Here is a 19,040-nt window from a genome sequence, read left to right as displayed (position 1 = left end):
AGTTGACAGTGTGGGAGGGGGATACTACCCAAAGGGTATGTATACAGAGATGAGAGCTATTGCAGCCGTTTTTGTAAAAAGTCTACCCTGTTCCCCTTACTTTGCAGAATTATAATCCCTTATGTATATGTCGGTCTGTTTCTTCATGTCTATGTCCAAGTAAGTAGTATGTACTCCATAATATTTCATTTTTTCTTGACTATGTGGCATTTATAATAAAGACATTTAGGCTGTATGACCTAGATAGAGTTACCCATTTTAGTGCAATGGAAAGAGAGTTCAAAATAATCCTGAACCTCAAAATGCTATCCCAGAAAGATGTATGAGCCTCATCAGGAGTTGAGCAGAAGCACACCCTGGGTAGCTTATCCTGCTGTCAGCTTCCCTGGCAAGGCTGCCAACAACATCCTTGACCTAAAGTGCCCATGGTGCTCCAGCTCTGTCCCAAGAGAATTTGCACACATCATCTCTTTGCATATTTTTATCACACACTCACTACATCAGTGACTCTTCAATTTGCTGTGGCTCAGGAAATGTCAGAAGGGAAGGTTTATGAAGTCTCCCACGTGTGCAGACATCTGGCTGAAGCAAGCAGGCCTGCAGATCAATTTGCCAAAGCTTGGCTTTCTTACTTTTCCATCTTTATCCAGGAACTTAGTAAAATCCTGATTTCACAAAACGGAATTTTTCCCAACCTCTTTCAGAAATACCATTCTGACCTAGGAAATTAATTCCAATTAGCTGGGGATGTACCTGATTCAGGGAGCATTCGTTTTTAGTTTTTAGAGTTAAAACAGACATGCAAAAAAAATACCCTGATTTCAATACTTTTGTAATTATAGGTCTTATTGCTTCCCTGGTTTCTCTTAATTCAGTCTCTAGATAGAAACATTCTTGTGGGAGATTAAAGCAAGACCAAACATGGTAGGACTCTTTTGTTTAAAATTTAAAGCTGTCTTAGGTTTGGCAGGTTCTTAAAATGGTGCAGCTGGTCTTAGTTGACCAGATGGCTGAAAAATAAGGTAATATTTCCTTATATAATGGCAATAGAGCATTTTAGTTAATAATGGCTAAAGATAATACCTCTGGATCCTTGCTCCAAGGAGATGGTTTATGGACTTGTCAGAGTCACCTGCACACTGTATCCTAACTGTCCCCTCTCATTGCTTGCTCTCACCTCTGCAGTCTGTGGATTGTAGCCACAAATGGGACTCAAGACACACTCAGGAGTGGCTGCAAATCATTTAGTGATAATAACAAACACAGTATAAAGGAAAAGAATTGTTGAACTCCATTTGGTCACACTCAAAGCCTGCCTGATGGATGTCTCACAGCCTTCTGCTCAATTCATTCTGATATTTTCCTGTTAGTCAGAAAGACAACAATACAGCCAGTCTTTAGTCTGCCACTAGTGGTTTTATGCTTCAGAGTGTTAGAACAATACCAGCAGAACAGCTTCTTGAAGTTTGGTGTGTTTAAAAAAAAAAAAATTTATAACTTCAAATGGGAAAGTACCTATGGAACAGGTTTCATGCCAATATTTCATTTTTCTGTATTTAGGGAAGAGATCGAACTTGTAAATGCCAAACCAAACACAACCAGACCAAACAAAACAAAAACCACAAAAAGCTTTGGTTGGCAGGAAGGCAGGAAATTAACTTGGAATCAATAAACACAAGTTTCTTACTTGAAATGCATTTAAAATTTGTGAAGCATGTTGGAATCCTGCCCAGATTGTCTTCTAGAAAAGCTCATTTTATTAGTGTAGCCCAAATATTACAAACAGGAAGTCCTCATTGCCTGGAATGACCTTTACTTCCTCCTACTTCAGCCGTTTAGTCTGCTGCCTAGATTCAGCTCAGCCTTCCTCCTTCAGGCCATTTTCCTAGCACTGCTGCTGCTGCTTCTCTGACTCCCTTCCCCTCTCCTTCTGCTTTCTTTCTCCTCCATTTCTACCTCCTCCATTTAATAGGTTAGGCATCCCTATTGATGTACTTATAGCCCATGTTTAATAGCCCCCATTGCACATATCTGTCTCTGGAGCACCAGATTAAAAGCTGCTGAGGGCAGGGATTACATTTATTTGTCTTTGATTTCCCCAGCCCCTAGCACAATGAATAGCACAGAGAAGACACTCAATAACAGTTGAATAAATGAATAGATGAGTGAACTGGCAATTTAATTACACCTGGAATACTACTTCAACACAAGTCTTTTCATCACTGTTTATTCATTCACTAACCACTTCTTTACTGAGCACCTACTATGATTCAGATGTTGTGCCAGCTGGTGGGTATGTGTAAACTCAGACAAATCAATGGAGTCCCTGCCCTCATAGGGCTAAAACTCTAGAATTAAGTATGTGTATTTATAAGTGTGAACCATGGGTATGGGATATTCTTGTTGTCTTAGAATTTTGACTAAAGCCCCATTCTGAAGGGAGAATCTACACATAAGCATGCAGGATGCAGGATTTCCTCAAAGAAAGCAAATGCTTTCTAGAGACCATTATACCCAACACTCTATTATTGTGGAAGACTAGACATTTAAAAATAATTAATTGAAGTAATGGAGTTTGTGGATGTTGATAGTGCTATGGCATTTCCCCTACTCTTCTAAAGGTAAGGAAAAGGTGGCTTACCCCCACTACAGTAAGAGAAGAGATTGACATCTCCTCCACATGTCTTATCTGCTGAGCTGCTGAATTCCAACAAGTTGCCCAGAGATTGGCGTATAAAAGAATTCTTAAGAGAACCTGTCGTGTATCCTGAGGAGTTTAAGTTTTTTATGAACACCAGCACTGCTTTCTTACCTGGATAAACTCCAAAAGCAGTAGGTAGGTGGAATACCAAAGATAATGGGACACAGGAGACAATTAAGTTGCATTTCCACTATTGAGCAAGGCAAGAACACTTGTTCTTGGTGGGCCAAATAAATGGTATGGTAGATAGCCAGATGTGAATCATCTTGTAAACATGCCAACCAGGAGGGCTGTCTACTTGAGCAAGGAGACCCTGTCAGTAAGAAGCCATATGGACTATGTTGCTAGGAGACAGTAGCTAGGAGGAGACTGTAAGACATCATCCAGAGGGCATTAATTCATCCAGGGATGGCGTAGTGCAGGGACCCCCAGAAATCGCCAAAGAAATCAAATTCAGTTCACAAGAAAGCTAACATTTGGAGGCTCACCATTAGAGAAACCAAGAGTTAGAATACAGCAGTGACAGTTGCATACACCTTCCATCAGCCCTTTCACACTCAGCCTGGTGAAGTCAGCAACAGGAATGGGAAAGAGAATTGAAAAAGCGAGGGAAGAACTGTGAAGGATCAGTGTGCCTACCTCATTGAGAGTAACTTCAAGCCAAAGAGCAGGCCTGAGCTAGGGACAAGGGAAGGCAAGAACATTAACTGGGGTGTGAGACTAAAGTTTTGCTTCAGGCTAGATGACTTTTTAAAAATCTGATAGTGGACTATCCTAGATATCGATCATGAATATCTTAGCTGCCTGTGAAATTGTAAAACAATTTGTTTTTTCTGGGTCTAAGGGCATAGCGTGTAGTGACTGAGAGTCTGTGGCATCTTCCTAAAGAATCCCCCACTTGCATGGAAGACATAACCAATTGTTTAATGGCAGTGACTTGAGAAAAACAGAGCCATTGTTTATTTAGACCCTCTAGAGCTTAGTTCATTCAATAAACTGCCTACCTATGAAAAATATACTCATGTGTAACATGCATGCATATGATAAATCTTGGCTCTTCACATTGGCACTATGACCATAACCAAATAATCGACCATCCAAAGAACATGAGGTCTTCCATTCATAAGGCCCTGCATGAGTCTTCTAATATAACCTTCCATCCCAGTGAGTGGTCTCTTCTATGACATTATGGACAGGAAACAGTAACAACCAGAAGAATCGGAAGCCTATCCTGTGCAAAAACTGGGCTCAACAATTTATATAGATAATGCTTCATCTGATCCTCATTTAATTTTTGAAAGGGGGAGATCATATTGTTTTCATTTTAGAAATGAGGAAACGGGCTTAGAGAATTTGATGAAGTGGAAGTTCTAAGATTTAGGTACAGGCCTGTGTTTCAAAATACACCTTCACGGATACATTAACTTCCCAAAATCTACTTGAAAACTTCTGAAAAGGAAGACATATGTCTTTAGAGAAATGACTTGCTTCTATAGTATATGTCATATTATTATTATATTCTTCCATATATTAGAGCTCTAATATTTTTCTATAAGACTTTTGCCCATAGTTCTGCTTCAGGTCTACTCTCTATCTTCTACGTGGTTTCATAAGGGGGAACATAGTTGTTGATTAATTTATGTATCTGTTCAGTGAGGATTTTTTTTTTTTTTTGTCTTTTCTAGGGCTGCACCCACAGCATATGGAGGTTCCAGGCTAGGGGTCTAATCGGAGTTGTAGCCTCTGGCCTACACCACAGCCGCAGCAACACGGGATCCAAGCCGCATCTGTGACCTACACTACAGCTCACTGCAATGGGATCCTTAACCCACTGAGGAAGGCCAGGGATCGAACCTGTAACCTCATGGTTCCTAGTCGGATTCATTAACCACTGAGCCATGACAAGAACTCGGTGAGGATTTATTGATCAAGGACTCTAAGTTACATACTGTTCTAGGTGCTGAAATTGACATGAACAAGACAAAGTTTCTACCTGAATGGAACGTATATCCTATTGAGCATCTTCCCATAGATCGTCCCTCATTTTCTCTATTCATCCCCAGCTCATTCTTTTTTCCATTGCAAAATAATATTTAAAAAAAATATAAGCATGTCTTCTATATCAAAGATGCAACACTCATATACAGATATATTTATAATGCTTATACTCAAACACAAAAAAGAAAACCCTTAATATCCAAGATGGTAAAATAAATGATCACATCAGATAGACTATTATCATAAACTTTACTCATGATAGATTTTTGATGCCACCCAAAGTGGCACATAGAATATAACTGTATAAAAGTTTGATCTAAATTTTCTTTGTGTTCATTTGTACAAATGTTCATGGAAAAAAACTCAAAGGAAGTACATTGAAGTATTAACAAGAGTTATATACTGGATGGTTAATGTTAATGATATTTTTTTTGTTATTGTATCTATAATAAGCATGCCTTACTTGTTATAGATAAGATAGTGTAATTTGCATGCCTACTCTGTAAAGGGAGTTGCCACAGGCCCTGGAACAACTGTACAATCATACAGTGAAGCACCTTCTCAGGGACTGGCATGTTTACAAATTAAAACGTGTGTGTGTGTAAGTAATTCTTTGTTTTCCATGACTCACTTTGTATCCAATTTTCCTTTCTGTCATCCATGAGTTCGATCTCTCCACAGTCATTTGTGAGCCAACCAAGTTAAATAATAGCCTAAGAAAAATACACATAGGATGATAATCCTATGATGGCAAAAGGACAACAACTACGAGTTCAGAGCCAAAAATAAAGTGATTTTGTATTATACCCTCTTTTGATACATCTGAGTTCCCTGATTGCCTCTCATACAAAGATAACTTATCAGTGATCATGTATTTAGGAATAGTTTTTTTTTTTTATTTGAAGTATAGTTGATTTACAATACTGTGTTAGTTTCAAGTGTATAGCATAGTGACTATTTCTGTAGATTATACTTCATTAATAGTAATAACAAAATAATGGCTATAATTCCCTATGCTTGTTGCTTATCTATTTTTATACACAGTAGTTTGTATCTCTTAATTCCCTACCTCTGTCTTCTCCCACCCACTTTCCTCTTCCCACTGGTAACCACTGTTTTTTCTCTGTATCTGTGAAACTATTTCTGTTTTGCTATATACATTCATTTTAAGATTCTGCATAAAAGTGACATCATATAGTATGTCTTTCTCTGACTTATTTAGGCATAACATTCTCTAGATCCAGCCACATTGCTGCAGATGGCAGAACTTCATTCTTTTATATGGCCGAGTGATATTCCATTGCATGTGTTTATGTGTGTGTATACAGCACACACAGCATTTTATCCATTCATCTGTTGATGGACATTTGGGTTGCTTCCATATCTTGTTTATTATAAATAGTGCTGCTATGAACATTGGGATGCATGTATCTTTTCAAATTAGTATTTTCATTTTTTTTCTGGATACACACCCAGGAATGGAATTGCTGGATCACATGGTAGTCTATTTTTAGTTTTTTGAGGGTCCTCCTTATGGTTTTTGTTTTCCCTAATGGCTGCACCAAGTTACATTCCCACCAACAATGTACAAGGATTTCTTTTTCCCTATATCTTTGCCAGCATTTGTTCTTTGTCGACTTTTTGATGATGGTCATTCTGATAAGTATGAGGCAATATCTCATTGTGGTTTTGATTTGCGTTTCCCTGATGATTAGTGACATTGAGAAACTTTTCATGTGTCTGGTGGCCATCTGCCTTTCCTCTTTGGAAAAATATCTATTCAAGTCTTTTGGCTATTTTTTTGACTGGGTTCTTGTTTTTTTGTTGTTGTTATTGAGTTGTATGAGCTGTTTATATATTTTGGACTTTAATCTCTTGTTGGTTATATCATTTGCAAATTTTTTACCCTATTGAGTAAGTAGAAAACTGACAGAACACTGTAAACCAGGTATAATTGAAAAAAAATAAAAATCATAAAAAAACCACGGGGTTCCCGTTGTGGCACAGTGGTTAACGAATCCGCCTAGGAACCATGAGGTTGCGGGTTCGGTCTCTGCCCTTGCTCAGTGGGTTAACGATCCGGCGTTGCCATGAGCTGTGGTGTAGGTTGCAGACGCGGCTCGGATCCCGCATTGCTGTGGCTCTGGCATAGGCCAGTGGCTACAGCTCCGATTCGACCCCTAGCCTGGGAATCTCCATATGCCGCGGGAGCGGCCCAAGAAATGGCAAAAAGACAAAAAAAAAAAAAAAAAACCTGGTTTTTCTTTTTGCTCTTCTGATTGAGTGGTTTCTATTACTCTATTTTCCAGATCACTTAGACATTCTTCTGTGTCACTTAGTCTGTTACTCATTCCTTCTAGTGTGTTTCTTTTATTTCATTTATTGAAGTCTTTATTTCTAATTGGGTCTTTTTTATATTTTCTTTTTCCTTGTTAACATTCTCACTGTGTTCATCTATTCTTCCCCCAGTTCAGTTAACATTCTTATTACCAATGCTTTGTATTCTTTATCTGGTAAATTATTTATTTCTGTTTTCATTATTCATTTTTTCAGTGGTTTTCTCTTGCTGTTTCAAGTAAGAGTATTTCCTCTGCTTTATTATTTTACTTAAATTTCTTTGCTTTTATGAATTCAGTTGAAAATGTTACCTGTTCTAGTCTCAAAGGGGTGTTCTTATGTGGGAACATCCCTACACAGACTCTATATGCCTAATGGCTTTGGTGAAGAGTAAATTTGGCATGAACATTTGTCAGGTCTTCCCTCAGGGTGTGCTCCTAGCCATGGCCTTGGTAGCAGGTGGAGTTGGAGATGGAGGGGCTAGAGCTGTAGCCACATGTAGGGTGGGACTGCCCCTCTGTTCACTGGCCCTCATTGCCTTCCAAGTTGCTGTAGTAGAAACCCTAATGGGTTGGGCCTAAGCTGGCTCTGTTCCCTTTAAGTGTATGCTTTCCCTTTTCTCAGCACTGGGACCTCACCCCAGAGGTAGAGGTGGTAATTGCTGAAGCAAATGAAGTTCATGTGAGTTTTCAGCTCATTTTGGCTACAGACAGAGATCTGTACTGTGTAGGTGCCAGCAATTGTTTCCATTTGTCTGCTCAGATGCAGCCTCTGGTCTAAATCCCCTTTGTCCCTCACTGCTTAGCCCTTCTCCCCAGTCTCTGCTGCTCCTACCCTTTTGTGGAGCCACAGTGCAGGGTAGGTAGGGCCAGTATGGACTCTTTTTTTGTATTGGGGTGAGGTGTGATAGAGTCACCACCATCATAGGATAGGATGCTTGAGTAAGCACCAACAATAAGTACTGCTGCCTCACCAGGTTCTGTTCCAGGAGCAGTCCTCTAACCACCCTCTCTTCCCTACCCCAGGGGCAAGTCAGTGCACAAACTCTTGTGCACATGCATGCTCCTCAGGAGCAGAGTCCAGGCTGCCTATAACCCTCCTGTTAGTCCCAGTGGTCCTCCAACCAGCCAAGGGGTCTCGTCTCCCCTGTATAGGTCCCTAGGACTGGGCTTCCAGTGTGCTGTTCTCACTGCTCACTACCCAAGGCAAGGGTCCATTCCTGTATTCTCCCTTTTTCTCTGAGTCCTCTCTCAGGGGCACAGGTCCTGACCTGACTGCTTTCTTTTCCTACCTAATTCTATATGTATCTTTCTTACAGCCTTGGTTGTACAGAAGTCTTTCTGCCAGGTTCCATTTACTTTTCCGTAAGAATTGTTCCATGTGTAGGTGCATTTTTGATATATTTGTGGTGAGTTCCACATCCTCATACCCTACCATCTTGATCGATCTCCTTTTTAGACATAGTTTTGACTACCATTGTAGGATCACAGTAACTAATGAGAATGCGTAACAACATTATGAAAACTCAAGCTCCTATTTTGAAGATAAATGACTGCTGTCTTCATAGCATTGAGTACTTGGAGGCTAAATGTCTTATGTTTTGACATTATCTGCTTGCAGTTTGCCACCAATACTTTAACTGTCTGTTAAATTGTAAGATATATTTGTGTATTCTATGGTTTAACAGCATAGCATAGAATGATGGCAGTAACTAATCAATAATGGGAAATAAGCAAATGAACCTGTTTTGGAGGAGGCATAGAGTGGGTTAGAATTTCTATTAGGTAATATTGATATGTGATTATGTAGCTGAAAAAAAAAACTTCATATTTCTGACGTCTATATTTCAATAAAAATACAGCACAGGTATTTTGTACTATTTTTTATTCTAAAAAGTAAAAAAGTATCAGAGACAGACCTATTCCTTCCTCTTTTGGCATACAAAATCTAACATTTATCTTTGGCAACATGGAACTTGAAAAATTTGTGTACCTATTTTCCCACTGTTCATCCCAACTCCATTATAGCCACAGACTTCCTCCATATGTCATCTTATCTCCCAACATAAGAGATAATGTGGGACATGATGTAACATTTCTCATCATGTCCGCTGCAGCACAAGTGAACATAAGCCCAAGCCAGCAGAGATAGAGGATTACATCTCAATTATTTTCTGGAACTGGGTTTTGGAGGGACTGCTAATCCAGTCTGAGACAGTGAACACTGAATACTAAATTGAACTCAAACTCTTGGAAAATTGAAGCTAATGCCTCAACGTACCCATTGAAACAGGGAAATACACATAGGCACATTCTAGGGTGCTGGGGCATTTCATTAGCAGGATATTTATCATTCCTTACTTAAGCAATATTTATAAATGCATACAAACACATGTGAATGTATACATCTTTTATGTAAAAATAGATTATGCAGCCATTATGATTATTCAGGGTGTTACAAAATGTCTCTTTGTCCCCAATATCCACTCCACACTTCTCTGTCAACTTGCCACGATGCCAGAATTTTCACCATCTTGGATGACTACTGTTGCTCTCTAGGTAACCATGTTGCTCAAAATAGTGTTATTACCCATTAAGGTAAATAAAGGAATAGCAAACGTCCATATACCTGTTTTGCTACACTGTAATAGTCCACCTTCATTTCTTATGTCTAGTCACTGCATATGGCTTTTCTGTGTAGACTCACAGGAGCTTAATTCAGTCTTTTATTACTGCAAATGACTTTGCTTAGTACATGAATTACAACAGCCTCACCAATAAATACTTGATAATATAAGTTGCATCAGTCTTACTCCAGTTCCTGAAAGCTTCATGCCTCCTAAACAACATGAGGTCAGAAACACTCAAGGGCTTCTTAGAATTCCTGAGACATGCTTCTGCTTCCACTCTTCTCTCTTAACCCTGATTCCCCTTTCCCCTAATTGGTCTGATTATGAAGATCCCCTATGTCCTCAGAGTTGTAACTCTCTCAAACTCAGCTTTTCATTCCCTTATTGCATTTGCATCTCCAACAGTGCTCATGATGGCAAACATTTCTATCTCCACAGAATTCTCCACCCCGTAAGACCTTTGACAAACTTCTCAGATCACTTGTTGTCAAGTGAGGAGATTTCTTACCTTTGGCAGAGATGCCCTGGAGCCTGAACTCTGGGTGGTCATCGTTAAGACTGTCGTGATGCCCAGTGCGACCCTGGCAGGGGCTGCATCCATGTTTATCCAAAAAGAGACCCAGGACAAAATGACTATCAACAGACTGGGGATGTACATCTGGATCAGATAATATCCCATCTGGCGTTCCAGGTGAAACTTAACCTCGATGCAGGTAAACTTGCCTGGAAGCAGGAAATGATGATTTAAAATCCAATTTGAATTTATCTTTCCCATTCCAGCCTTCCACTTAATTTTTCTAAAAAGAGCATTACAGGTAGATTTGAAAGATTGCACAAAATGCTGAGCCTACATATCCAATTCAACTCCTTTTCAATTCAGAGAGTAATGGAAATGGCAGTGCAAGAATGAGTGATCTAAAGAGTCACTGGACCAAAACCATGTGGCATATTTAATTTTCAAATCTGTGCTTGTTGCAGCCTGATTATTTAGACAGAGCTTCAGAATTTTCTATACTGTCCAGTGGAAAGAAAATACGTTTTGTGGAGGTTATAGTATGTAATATATAGCATACAATATATAACCTATGGCATATATGTATAGCATTACTATACAGCTTATTATATATGTGTATGTGTGTGTATATATATGTGTGTATATATATATATGTGTATATATATATAATGTGTAATAGTCGCAACTGTTTCTTCCAAAGCAGTAAAGTTCACATGGGGCTTCTAAAGGATTTGGATAATTGTGTATCTGTCTTTATATTAGCAAGAGCAAGAGAAAAGTATACATTTGTGTAAGGCATGCATATAACCTTGTCATTGTAAAAACTTCATAACCTCGTAAGTAATTGAGGGAGGACATTTAGAATATCCCTAGAATCTGTGTACAGTGTTACATTGCCTATAAAAAATTGCATATAAAGATATTAAAACTTTTAACATTCTATTTAGAGACAGCTGTTCCTGTCCCTTACCACTTTTCTTCCCCTTTAATTGGCTTAGAGTTAGAAACCGCTAAGGTCATTTGGCTTAGTTCACACAATTATAAGAGATAGGGTTGTGTTCTTCTTGGTCAGGAAAAACATCTTGGAATCAGGTTTCAGTTATGTCGTAGGGAGCATTGACTCCTCAAACAAGTGTTTCTGGACCATTCTACTTAGCAGTCACTCTTAGAGCAGTCACTGAACAAACCATCATGTCTCAGTTGCCTCTCCAGATCAGCTTGTGTGGAATATCAAAGACCAGGACACTCATAGGAAAAGCCATTAACCTTACTGGGCAGGCATGATCTTCCAGGTAACCACAGATGCCCACCTGTTGCTACTGCCTCAGATTCTTCCCTGCCCCCAAGTATCTGTCAGCAGTACTAACAATGCATGGCTTGAGAACCAGCCCAGTTCCCACCAGCTGATTTTCATGCCCCCTCTCCAGGACTGGAGAGTACAGTGGCTGTATTTCTGGGTTTGCAAAAGACCTGTGTTGTTATTCCTGTCTTCCACTGAGGCAGAGGGTACAAGTTGACCATAAGGAGCCAATGTCAAGAGTAGGTGCCTGGAGTGGGCCAGAATTTATACATGTCCTGCACATTTACAAGGTCTCATACATCTTTCCTCAGACTTGCTTGATAGGAAATGGTCATAAAGAGAATAGCAGAAGATTCCCAATATCTTTGCTTCTCCCTCTGTTTTGTAAATGTTATCTGCTGTGCTCACTGACCTATTCCAAAGGGTATAGGCATCTTAGGTGTTGAGGGGCTTGTAAGCCAAGCCCAGGACAGCACCTTGTAGCTCCACTTTCTTGGTAAATATGTATCAATGAAGGTGAGGGGTTATATATTCCAAGCTGAAAGGAAGCTTACCTGTGTTGTAGTGCTTTGTACAGTAGCCAAGTTCCTTCTCTTCTTTCAAAATAAACTGAGGCAGGGTCAGTCCTTCAGCAACTTGAACTGGGCCATCACTTAACCACTCAAATATCAGGTCATTCATCGTGTACCCAACTGGAGGAAACAGATCATAGTGAAAAATTGAATGCATCTTTCAAAGAAAGCTTGAAGGCCCAGCCATATAAAGGAAAAAAAGCAAGGAAATCATTGAAAGCAGACATGCTCAGTCAATTCAAGAGCATCTTTAATAAAAGAACCACAATCGTCGTGGCGACTACATGTCATTGGAGCCAAAGAAATGGAAGACAGCAAGCTATTTCTGAATGATTTCTTTTCTGTGTAACGAGAGGATGGAATTTATAAAGTCAATTTTTCTTCTACCTTCTTCATTCACTAAATCTTCCTGAAGAACAAACAAGTAAATAAACAAAAATCCTTTGAAAATTTTCTTTACTTGAAAGAGCTGGTGTCTGGATATACAATAAGATAATGCAGTTCGTGGCACCAGTCTTAGTATTTCAAAGAAACAGCATTCTTAAAAAAAAAGAGAGAGTGAATGAATCACAGGCCTGCCTAAAATTTTCCCATTGCAAACTTGGCCCCTCTCCTAGGGTCTATTAGCTTTGTTTTCAGAAAGTTTATGTTGAAGTCCTTATGGTCAAATCCTCAGTTACTTTAGCAAATGAGAAAGGCTAAAGGCAGATAACCTAAGAATAAATTGCGGAATATACAGATCAAGCATATTCATTGGTGTTAATGGCTTGCCAAATGGTCCCACTCATCACAATGATTAATATGAAGTAAAACAGATTCTCTGTTATGTAAAGTCATATAGTTATATGACTCTTGAACCATCCAAAGTAAGATTGTTACCAGTTTAGTAAACTAAAGTTGCCTTTAGTCGCCAAACTCCTGCTAACTAGGTCATAACATCAAGTGCTTCTGGATCTTTTTACACTCCAGAATGGAAAGTTACTGTTCTTTCAGATATCAGTTCTGTCCCCTTTTCCTTTATTTGTGATATTCGAACTCAAAAATGAGGGCAAGGAGAATGAGCATTATTATGTGAGGTTTTAGCTGGCCAGTGACCTCAGCCTGTTCTATTAAGTTTATAGATTCTTATTCTTGTTTATTGCAAGATAGTACCTCACCAAAGTTACCAAGAAATCAGTGGTAAAGTTTATTGGAATCTATTGTCCTCTTTCTTTGGAGCACCTTTTCCATTCAAAGCCAAAAAAAAAAAAAAAAAAAAAAATCACGCAAGGAAACACAAAGAGGACTTCATATAAGCATTGATGTCCAAAAAGCGAATGGCCTACCCTATCTCTTCCACATTAGTGCTGTAGGAGGACTTCTTGAGTATCTCCAGCAAATACTGGCAACTCATCAGACACTCCGTATTTCTGTCTGGCCAGCTTCTTGCTGACCACCATAATAATAGTCCTTGTCAGCCACTCTGAAGCCCCAGCCTGAGGCTAATAGATGAGGTAAAGATGTGGGGAAGGAGAAGGTAGTACGAGGGTGGGAAAATAAAGGGCACTTCCCAGCCTTCACAGTCAAAGTTAGTGGTAAACACATCACTGCTTCTTTGATTTCATTACTTCCAGGTCCTGCAAGGACCCAGCATATTTACTGATTGGAGTTTTGAAGCCATGGAGGCGCCTCAGATGACAGCTATGGTTGCTGTTTTAAAGAGAAACTAAGTGTTGGATTGAGGCCGGGGAAAGTTTGGAGCAATAGAGAAGACACAGAGAAGGAATCATTATGTAAGAGAATGTTTTTCTCAACTGTCTTCTCAAGAGAAGGGCAATAGGAAAAAAAATGAATACATAAAATGGATTGTAAATCAGAAATTCTCATTTTATCCCTGACAACTTCTTAAAACAAAGACATTTCATTATTTTGTTTATTTCTGTAGGAAGTTTCAGGGGAAATCTACAGTGATTTTTAAATGATAAGAAGGAAACCCTGTCACCACCTCTTTTTTTTTTTTAACAACAGTTGACGTGTCTTTTTACATTTATTATTTTTCTAAACCAAGAAGTTAAAAGTATGTTCTTGCCCCTGCCTCATTAAATCTCCTGACATCCCTGTAGGTCAGTAGCACTTATTATTCTCCGCGTTTTATAAACAGAGAAACTGACAGAGCAAGCCAGAAAAAAAAATTCGTGTCTCTTGACTGCCAACCCCATTACCTTGGAGGCATCAGCAACTTAAGGCACATGTCAAAGATTTCAGTGGCATCAGGGCTAGGGCATACAGGGGACAAAGAAGTAGCATTTTCTCTGCCTCCTGCATCAGGCCTTTGTCTACCCACTACGCATCTGAAGGAGATGCCTTTATTCCATATCATCCTATGCTCCTCCTCACCATTGCATCCTCCTCTGGCTAAGACCCCTTTGTCTTATCCTCAAATCAATTATCTCTTCCTGCCAAAATTCCTTTGGGGTGAAGGTCTATATAAGCACAGAAGGAAATATAATTTTCTGACTAGGGAGTGATTCATGATAGAAGTTAAATGACTAATAATTTTCCCAGGAGACATTTTCATTTCAAGGAAAACCTACTAAATCAGGTTTGTTTTTTGAGGAAGGACAAGTTATTTGGCATTTTACTTTGAAAAATTGTCTTCAAAGTTCCCGTTGTAGCTCAGTGGTAACAATCCCAACTAGTATCCATGAGGTTGGCCCCACTCAGTGGGTTAAGGATCCAGTGGTGCCATGAGCTGTGCTGTAGGTTGTAGATGTGGCTTGGATCCCACGTTGCTGTGGCTGTGGTATAGGCCAGCATCTGCAGCTCCGATTCAACCCCTAGCCTGGGAACTTCCATATGGTGCAGGTGTGGACCTAAAAAGGAAGAAAAAAAGAAAGGAAACAAAAATTGTCTTCGCTCTATTGGGTAAGCCATGCACACATACTTCTCCTTATCCTTCCGTCAGAACCTTGGGAATTGTTCAGTAGGTAGAGAATGAGTCTTAGGGTTTTTTTTTTTCCTCCTTAATGACACACTGAAAGAACCAGGTCATTGGTTAAAGCAAGTAGGTGGTCATTTCAATAGTAGGGACTTACAACTCTCCAGCTGCATTGTACAAGTCTGGACATCCATTGGAAAATTCTTCAAGTCCATGGGACAGGATAAGGTCAAGGTGAGTCTTTGCAAAGAGAAAAAAATAAATAAAAACAAGTTTTTAATTTGTGAGATCTGATTCTTGAGAAACAAACAAAAAACACATTTGACATTAAGCAAAGTTGACACTGATTCAAATAATGAAATCTAAGCTCTCACTCAGGATAATGCTTTCTCATTTTCAAATCAACAGTAGTAAATGTTTAAAATGTTATAGAATTCTGATATAGCTCCTTACTCCCACTTTCCCATCTTCCACCCTCTGACTCTCACCTCCCCACTGGTCTCAAGTTTATTCTAGAATCAAGGACAGCACTGAAAGGGGAGTTCCCTGGTGGTCTAATGGTTAGGATTTCCCACTTTGCCTAATCAGCCCAGGGTTCAAACCCTGGGCTGGGAGTTGAGGTCCTAGGTCAAGCTTCTGCATGCCATGGCCAAAAAAATAAAAAATCCTAAAAGAAGAAGAGCACTGAGAGATACTTTCACAAGAACAGTGGACTCTTGCACACACTGATGTCCAAAAGAAGAGCAAAAGACCAAGTTTGTACTGCTTTAGAATTATACTTTGGACATATGGACTTTGCTTCAAGGATAGTAAATGATGTGATAAGCCTAATGGGTTGTGATAACTATTGGTTCTCCTTCCATCAAATGGGCAAATACTTCACTACCTTTTCATTTGCCAATTATGCAAATTGGTTAACAGTATATCATAGCATTCATTCTAGAATTTTAACAAATCTGGAGCAGGTAATCCTTGATCTAAAAAAAAAAAAAATTTGAGGATGGTGGCTTGTACATAGTCTGCACTTCTCTGCACCCTGAAGAGACTACTGTGCTCCCCTTTTCTGTGACTTTTCCAGGCTTCAGCCAGCTCTGATCAAGCCTTGTATCAGGATATTGACTGAGCTACCGTCTCTTTTCCACCGTTTCCTTTTTAAGTCCTCAAGGACATGGGACACACCTCTTGTTCTTCAATGTTTCTATACCTCAGAGATTGAAGGAAGGAACTTAAGATTGAGAATGAGCAGATCCATGTTCCCTTTCCAGTATTGCCTCAAACTGTCTCTGTCCCCTAAGCAAGACCTTAAACTCAATAAACATGCATCCTTTGTCAAATATGCATCCTTATGTGGGGCAGGCTAAAAGGATGCTTATTAATTACCATTTAGCTCTAATACTAGAATCCCTGCTGTTCTGGGATCCTACTGCTCCAAATGCTGTTATTTTCTCTCAAACATTTTTTATATCCATAGACCTGCCCCCCTCACCCCCGACTCTTGAACTGTTACCTAAACATGCCTTTACTGTCATGCTCTCGCCACCTGGTTCCCCCCCTTTCCTTTCTCAGCTTCATATTATCCTGTCTATACAAGCCAAGATAGAACAGAAAAATAGTGGAACAGTTATTTCAAAGAAAGAAAAGTTTTGGGATTTGAAGTGAGAATAGACAAAGAATCCATGCTGACAGTCTTCAAAGTCATTAAAATACAACAGTGACTGGGAAAAGCCAGAGGCAGAACAGTGCACTGCAGTCTCAATTATGTAAAAATGTTTTCAGGATTGGAAATAAACATGACACTATATTAAGAGCAGGTATTCCTGCTTGGTGGGATGATTCATGTTTTGTTTTTACTCTTTGTTCCTTCTGCATTATCTATATTGATGAGTACAGGCACTTTGAAGATGTCCCATCTTTATGTAATTAAACATGCCTTTCTTCAAACAGATGAAAGGTGAAGTGGTTAAATTCTGTTTTATTCACTCATGTTTGGCTACTATTATATTAAAATTTTGTCATAAACATAAAAAACAAAGTATTTCACCATTGGTATTAAATGACCTAAGTTTTGTGGGCTATTCTGAGCACCCAAATACCATGTTTCTAAAAGAAAAACAATAGATTTGAGTTCTAAATAGCTGACTTAAAATAACATTTAGACAGGCAAACTCTTGTCAGTTGTGGAGTTCATTTAGAAATATTGATATAAATAAAGATATTTAAATTTCTTCACATGATGAAGACTTTATTTTTTGAGATTTTATTTTATCGAAGTCAATGTCCTGAACTCCTTGAAGTAAGGGAAGAGTAAAAGAATCAAAATGAAAATCTCTAGGAATCAAAATATTTTTAAAAAATTGACACTTTATTAAGGAGGGGAAAGCCATCAAAAGGATCTATGGGTTTAAAATTGCTTTTAACATAGTAAGAATCTATTTTTTTCTTTTTTTTTGTAGAGGAAAATATTTTCATCAAAGGTCTGTCCATCATAGAAGAATAATGAGAGCACATGTGCATAGTTTAAGTGAATCAAAACCATAAAACCTGGACATTTCTTTAGGATTTTGAAAGTTTACTCTTGAGATATTAGAAAATAATAATAGTGGAAATGAATACAACTTAAAAACATGCAATAAGGAATTCAGCTGTATTTTGTTAGTGGAAACAACCCAATTCTAATATTTTTAATCATAGGCTTATTGAATGTGATTCTTTTGTGAAGTGATGTTTTCACATTTATTTAGGGAGAAGAGGCTTCAGACACAGTGTTTCTTCCTATACAGCAGGTCTAATAATCGTACAGGGACCCAGAATTCTTGGGGTCAAAACTATTAGGGGCATGGAAAACCCCATTAAGAGAAATTCCCAAAGAGCTTGAAACTATCTCTGAATTTTTCCTCAGCTGAGAACTCAGCGGGTATTTCCCTTCTTCCTTATTTGCCTTTCTAATTTCCTTTCCAGGGATGTTTTGTATTGGAACCACTGGGTGCCAATAACAAGGAGGCAAATTAACAGCTTCCCACTTTGCTAAATCATGTCATCAGCAGAGCAAGTGGGATGTGATTGTAAAGATTCAATCAGTTCTTTCATGGGCCAAAGAGCCCATAATTTATGATGTCTAGTTTACCACACACCTGCAGGCCTAAAATTCAGACCAGACTTTTACTTATTTTTTTCCCTTTTCACGGAATTATAAATTAAACACAGTAAAAGCGCACAGATCTTAAGTTACAATGTGAAACCTTTTTACATCCATACCGACTTGTTTAACAAGCACCCAGATCCAGATTTGGAATACTCAAATCACCCTAGAATATTCCCTTGTGCTCTCTTCTCTGTCAAGAATCTTCAAAAGTAACTGCCACTGCTTTTTTTTTTTTTTTTTTTTTCAGGACTGTACCCATGGCATATGGAAGTTCCCAGGCTAGTGGTCAAACTGGAGCTGTAGCCGCTGGCCTACACCACAGTCACAGCAACGCCAGATCCAAGCCACATTTGTGACCTACACCGTAGCTCATAGTAACGCCAGATCCTTAACCCACTGAGCAAGGGCAGAAATCAAACCTGCTTCCTCATGGATACTAGTTGGGTTCTTTATAGCTGAGCCACAATGGGAACTCCCCTACCATTGCTTTTCTTAAAGCTATTTTTTATTTGAAAATATGAGTTTGGGGGGAAAAAATGAGCTTGATGTTATTTTGTATGGAGATGTAGAAATTGCACCAAATAAGACTGACACACCCAACATTGTGCTAAAATGTGAACGATTTTTGATTTCCTTTACTTTGGCTCTCCCTCTATTTTTGGTGTGTCTCACAGAATTAAGTATTTTAATTAAAACTCAAACTTTTGCCTGGCAGATACTGCCTACAGCATGTCGGATTTGCTCTCCTCTTCCTCATGATCTAAAATGTTAAGGCCATTGCACCTGAAGGCAGTGAGCTGAGGCCTCCCATCTTCCCCTGGATTTTTTGTTAAAGAACTTATTTCCTGAAGCATTATCACACATCCCCCACTGTTATTGTCGGGACATGCATGCATTCAGGGTGCCCCTGCTCCCTTTGTACAAGGGAAG

At 39.0% G+C, this 19,040-nt stretch overlaps 1 protein-coding gene across 4 annotated transcripts in view; it reads right to left on the bottom strand.

Annotated features, from left to right (window-relative positions):
- Positions 1-19,040, bottom strand: part of GLRA2 (glycine receptor alpha 2) — a 176,842-nt gene that overhangs the window by 95,110 nt on the left and 62,692 nt on the right. For all 4 annotated transcript variants that reach the window (XM_021080515.1, XM_013985912.2, XM_021080517.1 and 1 more), the window contains 3 exons: positions 15,126-15,208; positions 12,034-12,171; positions 10,174-10,388 (listed from right to left, as the gene is read on the bottom strand). In XM_021080515.1, coding sequence (XP_020936174.1) covers positions 10,174-10,388; positions 12,034-12,171; positions 15,126-15,208 — 436 coding nt within the window. The remainder of the gene's footprint in view (positions 1-10,173; positions 10,389-12,033; positions 12,172-15,125; positions 15,209-19,040) is intronic.

This window comes from Sus scrofa, chromosome X, assembly GCF_000003025.6.
Source record: "Sus scrofa isolate TJ Tabasco breed Duroc chromosome X, Sscrofa11.1, whole genome shotgun sequence".
In the NCBI taxonomy this organism is placed as follows: Eukaryota; Metazoa; Chordata; class Mammalia; order Artiodactyla; family Suidae; genus Sus; species Sus scrofa.
The sequence above is the reverse complement of the archived record's forward strand: the minus strand, read 5'-3'. Positions and strand labels throughout refer to the sequence as shown.